Source organism: Lithobates pipiens, unplaced genomic scaffold, assembly GCF_037356315.1.
Source record: "Lithobates pipiens isolate NorthernLeopardFrog02 unplaced genomic scaffold, aLitPip1_a1.2 Scaffold_19, whole genome shotgun sequence".
In the NCBI taxonomy this organism is placed as follows: domain Eukaryota; kingdom Metazoa; phylum Chordata; class Amphibia; order Anura; family Ranidae; genus Lithobates; species Lithobates pipiens.
Genome location: NW_027507764.1, coordinates 424,985,486 through 424,993,584, shown reverse-complemented (window position 1 = coordinate 424,993,584; position 8,099 = coordinate 424,985,486). Strand labels below are relative to the sequence as shown.

The 8,099-nt window shown below is 43.5% G+C and overlaps 1 protein-coding gene across 2 annotated transcripts in view; it reads right to left on the bottom strand.

Moving 5' to 3' along the window:
- Positions 1-2,221: 2,221 nt before the first annotated feature.
- The window catches only part of TAF4B (TATA-box binding protein associated factor 4b), a 337,116-nt gene continuing 331,238 nt past the window's right edge, over positions 2,222-8,099 (bottom strand). The window contains exon 14 of one of the 2 annotated variants that reach the window (XM_077492599.1): positions 2,222-2,677. In XM_077492599.1, coding sequence (XP_077348725.1) covers positions 2,522-2,677 — 156 coding nt within the window. In that variant the 3' untranslated portion in view covers positions 2,222-2,521. The remainder of the gene's footprint in view (positions 2,678-8,099) is intronic. The other variant, XM_077492600.1, reaches the window with a different exon arrangement.

Sequence of the window (8,099 nt, the reverse complement as noted above, 5' to 3'; positions counted from 1 at the left end):
TCAGTTGGGCTTTGGTACGGTAAACAGGTTTGAGTAGATTCTTTTGAACATTTCTTGTGGCAGTACTGACCACTCCCTGGGACAAGAGGTGGTTTGGGACCTTCTGAAAATCAAAGTGCCTTTGGGCAGTTTTTGGATGATTTGAAAGAAGAAAGAGGTGAGGTGGTAGAGTTTGAAATCTATCTGGTACCCCATGGAAACTAGGTTAAATCCATTCTAAGATATCTGTGACCCAGATAGACCTGTAACAGATGTCACCCCACTCTTAGGAGTGAGCGTGCACCTTCATTGTAAAAAGGGCTTTAGGGATGGCTTGGTGGCTTCTCTGGACCAAGCCTTCTGCCAAAGGGAAGGGCTGAACTTAAAGCAGAACTTCACCCTCCTCCCCACCTCCCCTTCCTACTTTTTTTGGGGGGGGGGGGGGGGAGTTGGTACATAATTGTGGCAGGTACCTGCTCCCCCGCTTCCAGTCAGATTGCTGCAGTGAGCTAAGTGGAAGTTCAACCCCCCTTTCCCCAAGCTTTCTGGGACACATCACAGATCCCAGAAGACTGTGGGACCCATCACCAACATCGGCTCAGGTGAGGACATTGCTGGATCCAAGGGCAGGAATGTGTCCCTATATTGAAAGTCAGCAGCTACAGTATTTGTAGCCTCTTTTATTTTTTGGGGGGAGACTGGAGCGCCTCTAAGTTTAGAAGTTTAAACTTGGTTAGGGGGATAGGTGCTCTTAATTTAGATGAGGAGGCTGATTTTGAAACCTCCTGCTGTGGAAGTAAAACCTTCCCACCATTGGTGAAGTGTCTTACCCAACAGATATCTTTCTTGGAATGGCATACGTGGTGAGGCAGGCAGCTTCAACTATCCAAGCTTTAAGCGATCAAAAATCTCAGCATGAGAATGAAGATTAGAGCCATAGTTTAGCTATCTAATGATATGTTATAGGGCAGCCACACAAAAAAGCAGAGCAGAAGGCAAGTGCTGTAATTGCTGTGTAACAGCATGATCCTGAAATACAGGGTCATGTTGGTAGTTCAAGGTCCCAATTCAGTTAGCTGCAGTTTGACATACTGAAATTGCAGAATGAACTAGTGAAGCTGATTTTTCTGTTAAGGAGAAGGGGTCCACCAGAAAAAAAAAAAAAAAACTTAGAACTCAGAGGGTGGGGTAGGGGGGCCTCAGGGTGGTGTGTCCTCAAAAGTTTGCCAGTGTCCAATCACATGAAGGTACAGTATGTGTCTATAACCCATGGTGTATGAATATGTTCCCTGTATAATTAGGATATTTACATTTGGGGCTCTTCCCTTTCCATCTCTGGTTCCAACACTGAGAATTAGGATGGAAAACCTGTGAATCAATGCAAGTTTATACATGTATCTTCAGAATTGCAATGACTCTGGGAATATGTCGATACTGCTGTCACTATATACAAGCACATATTAACCCTCAGTAAAAGGCTCTGAGCAAGAGAGTTCAGGGACATAGTCTATCCAGGTTGACTTGCCTACATTGATGGCCCATGTTGCATCAAGGAAACCTAGTTTGGGGAGCCACTGGGTTTCTGGGGAGTGTTTTTTTTACACACACTCACAATAAACCTTTCAAGTGCTTATCTTATACATGTAAGGTTTCAGGTCTATGAAACTGACGTAAGACAGATTGGTCCATGGTCTCATCTTAAAAGCCACCTATATCTTTGGTGGCTTTACAGATTGTGTGCAAATGAGTTTTTCTTTCAAAAATAAAATAAAAAATGTCCTCACTGCGACAATGGTGTTTGTGCAATGTGCTTGGGCCACTTGTACAAGATCACCAGCTTTTTTTTTGTGTAGCCCTAAAAATATTAAAACGGACTGAAATGTAAAGCTTATACAAGCTTTAACTAATGTGGTTTACAGATTAATTCTTGGCTGTTTGAGGCTGGGATACATCACACATCTCCAAGTGGAGGTACCCACTGAACAGATAACTGGGTGTGGGAGTAAAATCTTACTTCACCAGAATCTGCAAATTTGGCAGAATCTGCAGGACAGTTAAACAGCCACACTTTTAGGATATAAGCATGCTCATTAATGGGATTACTGGGAAGAGGACTAATTGGTTTATTACCCGATACTAAATTACCATCTCTCATCCTGTAAAGTATGTAACTTTTTTTTTTTTTTTTTTTTTTTAAAGAATCATTCATCCCTAACAAATAAAATACTATAAAAAAGAGAAGTTGGTTATTTGAGTATATTGCAATGAAATTGTGTTCTGTAAATACGAACTTCAAATACCCCAGAAATCCTGACAAATGAAGGCACCGTTTAGTGAAAGAAAAATGGCACATATATTAAATATTTCTACAGATTGCAGTTTTTGGCATCTCCATCTGTCAAGCAGACACATATAAAACAAAAAAATACAAATCAGTACAGGGTGTTTCACTGCAATAAAAAAAGCCTGTAAACAAAATCAAGAATAGAAGTTCCAAAACAAGTTTCAATATAGTGCAATATTGGCGTGATGGCCATGGAATCTATTTCTGGAGGGCCCGATACAGGGTCAAAGAATGCCGGCTTGTTCGCTCTTGTTCCATGCAAAAAATCAAATCCCTTAGATTAACACGAGTGATCCTTGGAACAGATATCGCTTTGGGAAATCTGAAAACAGAAGATCCCGATCCTCGATCCTCCTTGAAGAAAAACAAATACGAATCATTTGCCATTTTATAAAATACACATAATACACATTCCCTTCTGTTAAAATCCTTGCAATGTACAATGATCAGACTTCTGGGAAAATCAGTGGGCCAAATCATACAAGAAGGAAATTACATCTTTGGGGAAATTCTGTACACTAACTGTATACACTACAGAAAGCCTCTAGGTTGCCATATTGCACTGAAATTTACAGAACATTACATGACTAGCAGATTAAAAAGGAAAGGTAATTTTTAACATTGTGATAAATACACTGGAGAGAAACCCCATGACTAACAGCACTTGCTATATTGTGAATTCAATGTATCTATAAAGTGACAAGTGTAATAAAAATGCAAAGGAATCCAATGTCCAAGTATTCCTACTTGAATAAATAGTACATGATAAACCGATTCCCAAAACACCATTTATATGCAATATAAACAAATCCAATTTAAAAAAACAGGATTTTTAAAAACAGCTTACCTGTAAAAATCCTTATCTTTGAAGTACATCAGAGGACATAGAGCCATAGTAGTTACTATGTGGGTTATAGGCCACCTTCAGGGATATGGACACTGCCACGCCCTAAGACAAGAAGTGCACTCCCTATATAACCCGTCCCACTACTGGGAGTACCTCAGTTTTCTAGCCAAGCAATATACGTGTATAGTAAAGAAGGTAGGGACCTCTGTGTCCCCTGATGCATTTCAAAGAAAAGGACTTTACAGGTAAGCCATTTTTAAAAATCCTGTTTTCTTTTCATACATCAGGGGACACAGAGCCATAGTAGTTACTATGTGTGATGTCCCATAGCAATGGCAACTGAAGGGAGGGAGACACAACAAGGTAGGGCATTAAGAGGCTAGGAGGACTTATACTGCAGCCTGCAGTACACTACGCCCGAAGGCAATATCCTCATGACCTTTTACATCGATTTGATAGAATCTGGTAAATGTAAGGACCGAAGACCAAGTTGCGGCCTTGCAGATCTGAGCCATGGAGGCCTGGTGATGCACTGCCCAAGAGGCACTAACAGCCCTGGTGGAGTGTGCTTTAACATGAAAAGGAGGATTTTTCTTCTATAGACCATAAGCTTATTTTTCTCAACAAAAGAACCAAAGGAATTTCCCGTATAGGCTAAAAAGGCTGCTTCTGTAAAGCCGACAAGATTGAATTCAAATCCCAAGGATTCAGGGGTGCCCTGATGGGAGGATTAATTTGCGTTACTCCCTGAGTAAAACAACGTACCAGAGAGTGAGAAGCAAGAGGCCGTTGAAAGAATACTAATAAGGCCGAGACCTGGCCCTTGATAGTACTCAAGGTCAGCTTAATTTCCAATCCCATTTGCAGGAATTCAAGGATCCCACCTGTGACATACTTCCTGGGGTGCCAACCCCTGGATCCACACAAAGAGACAAATGCCTTCCAGACTCTATAGTATGAGATTCTGGAAGCCGGCTTCCTAGCTTTAACCAAAGTAGACACTACTGAAGAAGATAACCCACGGTCCTATAGAATGTGGGTTTCAATAGCCAAACCCTTAAATTTAGCGTTTGTATGGTAGGATGGAATATCGGACCTTGTGCGAGAAGGTCTGGCCACAGCGGCAGGGTCCAAGGGTCCCCTACTGACATCTTTATGATCTCGCCAAACCAAGATCTTCTGGGCCACGCTGGGGCCACCAGAATACCTCTTACCGTTCCTGCTCGACCCTGCAAAGAAGGCGCAGAAGCAGCAGAACCCGCAGGAAATGCATAGATCAGCAAGAACTGATCCCATGGAAAGAACAAGGTGTCTGTTCCGCATGCAAGCGAATCCCTCGTCCTTGACACAAAGTTGTTTACCTTGTTGTTGAATCTGGACGCGAACAGATCCATGTCCGGAACACCCAATCTTTGACATATCGGCAGAAAGATGTCGGGGTGAAGGGACCATTCTCCCGGAAACAACTGTTGGCGACTTAAGTAGTCCGCCTGTCAATTTTCTATCCCTGGAATGAAAATCGCCGATAGGCAAAGAATGTTGCTTTCTGCCCAAGCTAGAACATGATTCACCTCTTTTTGGGCTGCACGACTTCTCGTGCCCTCCTGGTGATTGATGTAGGCCACAGCCATGGGATTGTCGGATTGAATCCCGACAGGACAATTCTGTAGTCTGAGCGTCCAGGCCTCTAGGGCCAGAGGTACTGCCAGAATTTCTAGAATATTGATGGGCAAGGTCCTTTCTGACTTGGACCACTTTCCCTGGACAGATGATTCTTCCAGGACTGCTCCCCAGCCTACAAGGCTGGCATACATTGTTACCCCTTTCCAGGATATTAGTAGAGACAATTTTCCCTGTTGGAGGTTGCTGGATATCAACCACCAATTGAGGCTCTGAAGCACTTTGGGGGATAAACGCATTGGAAAGTCCAAAGCCTGGGCTTTTTTTTGTTCCAGGCCAGCAGAATGGTGTTTTGTAGCAGTCTTGAATGAAACTGTGCATAAGGAACGGCTTTGAAAGATGCCACCATCTTTCCTAACAATTTCATGCACAGCCGAATGGAAGGATTTCTCTTTGTTTTGACAAGTCGAATCAGTTCCTTTATGGAGCTGACTTACCTGGGGTAAGAATACCTTCTTTTGAACGGTATCTATTATAGGCCCCAAGTACTGTAATCTCCTTGATGGTTTTAAGGAGTATCCAGCCTAGGAATTCTAGGTAGTTTATGGTTGAGATTAAAATTTGGTTTAGACCGGTGACTGATCTACTAAAAGCAGATCATCTAGATAGGCTAGGATAGTTATACCCTGAGCCCTTAACCTGGCTATAGGAGGCGCCAGGATCTTTGTGAACTCACACGGTGCTGTAGCTAGACCGAACGGCAGAGCCACAAACTGAAAATGACGATTTTCTACCTTAAAGCGTAGAAATTTCTGATGAGCGGGAAATACCGGCACATGGAGATATGCATCTTTGATATCGATTGATGCCAAAAATTCCCCTCCTTGCAGAATGGAGACAACCAATCCGATTGACTCCATGCGAAAGGACTGGATATTCAAGTGCCTCTTCAGATCCTTGACATCTAGAACAGGTCTTACCTGCCTGTTCGGTTTTGGAACCGTGAAGAGGTTTGAATAAAACCTTGAACCCTGCTCTTCTGTGGGAACCTCTGATATCACCTTCTGGGACAAGAGATGATCCAGAGCTAGAAAGACTTCCTTTTCCCTGGATCTCTGGGAATGTTTGATCTTAAAAAACAATATGACGGGAATTTTTAGAACTCTAGTTTGTAACCTAGATAAATTGAGGAAGCTACCCATCTGTCATGACATTGTTCCTGCCAGATCTTTGAAAATTGTAGAAGCCTTGCCCCCACCCGAGTGAGCAGGGGCACCCCTTCATAAGGAGGCTTTAGTATTTTGCTTTGCAGGCTTCCTGCCCCAAATCTTCTTTGGCCCTGGGACTGCAACTGAGGTCTTCCTCTTGAGCTTGATGGTGGAGGGCGTCGAGACTGTCTAGAGGCAGATGCTCCAGGCACTGGAGAAGATGCACGTTTAAAGGTGAAATGCCTAAACTTCTTTTTCTCTAGTAAAAGAGAACTTTTCCCATTAGAAATCCTTTGGATATAGTTATCTAAATCGTCTGCAAATAATCGTTTACCATGAAATGGGAAAATGGCCAAGAGCTTTTTACATGGTGCTTTGGCTGACCAATTTTTCAACCATAGGACTCTAGCATAAGCCATGAGGCTTGAATAATAGAATCTTTCATAGCATTCACCATAAAAAAAAATAGTGCTTCTGATATGCCAGCCCATTGCTGGGCCTGCTGATCAGGAATAATCTTAATTATCTGTATTTTATGGACTGAGATACTCTAATTGCCACAAGAGCAGGCTGCACCACTGAACTTGCCAGAGAAATGTTGTTCTTAAAAATAAATTACAACTTTTTATCTGTTGGATCCTTCAACATTTGCGCATTATCTACAGGACAAGTGAGGTTTTTATTTACCGAGGAGATTGCAGCATCGATTGCTTGAACCCCCCCATTTCTTATAGAATTCCTCCTCCATAGGATAAAGTATAGAAAACTTTTGGAGGAAAAAAAACGCTTATCTGGGTGCTCCCATTCAGAATACCTCAGCTTTTTTAGCCATGAATGGATAGAAAAGGCATCCCCAGATGGGGGAGGCTTTAGTGATCCCAAATCAGAGGTGGGCTCATCAATAGACTGCGCTGCAGGCCGCAAAAAAGTTGAGCAAGCCAACTTAGTAGGGTGTGTACCAACAATCTTTCTTGCGAGACTGCTCCCTCCATATTAGGATCCTCGGAAGAGGAGATATCAGCGTCTTCCTAATCTTTTGGAAGAACTTCCTGATCCCCTGCCCCTTGCACCTCAGTATGAGGGTCCTGAGCACTGGATGGGTATCTGCTACGCTTGGATGCACTATGGAAAGCGATCATAGCATCAATCTTATGTTCCAAACTTAGAAAAAACCTCCTGAGTGATATAAATATAGGGGCTGAAGTGTCCAGCGCTGCTGCAACACCAGTCCCCCCTGATGGCTCACTCTGACTGGCCGCATCACTCTCAGAGGAGGATGACATTTTCTTGGACATGGATTTAGGTTGTCGGAAAATAATCGATCCTTTAGAACTCCGCAGAGACACTACCAGAAGGAAGCATACAATGATAGGGCTATAGTCCAGCAAAAATTGCTGCTATTAATGCCCAGCCTGAAGCAGTAATAATATGTCAAAAGGAAATGCCTGTGTCACCAAACCTGATCATGCCACCTCTTTGCTCGTGTCCCTCCATAGCCTGCAGCAGCACACAGTATGCTTTAAAAACTTGCCTCCACGTGCACTTGGCTTCGGAGACCGCCGACGCCGTTAGCCCCCCCGCGCGTTGTCTACAGTTCCACCCCCCATTCCAAAAGAAAGGGTTTTCCCGTGCATGGCGTGGGGGATTACAAAGTCGCCGAGCCGCCGCTGCTTTCCCCCTTTTAAAACAAAAAACGGAATCCCCACGAGGGGGAAAAATTCCAATCTAGGGGGACAACAAGTGGGGAGACAATCCCCACCCTTAGGCTTACTGGAGGCTCTGCTGCTCGGCCGGAGGAGGAAGTGTTCGGCTCCTGACACAGCGCTGTTTCCAGCATGAGACGGTGAGTTCTCAATACAACTCCCAGTGGTGATACATAGGCATGACAACATTATTTTTAAAGGAGACATTCATAAGAAAATGCAAAGGATTTCTTAGAAAACTCCACTTACCTTTCCTGATGCAGGGTTTTCTGTGGTAACCAACAGACCCAATCTTCACCCTTTACCGTGGGTTTCGTTAAATCTTACGGAGCAGGGGAGCCTAGAGGAAACCCACAATCCTGGATGTGCAACAGCATCCTGCCAGTAAAAACTTTATG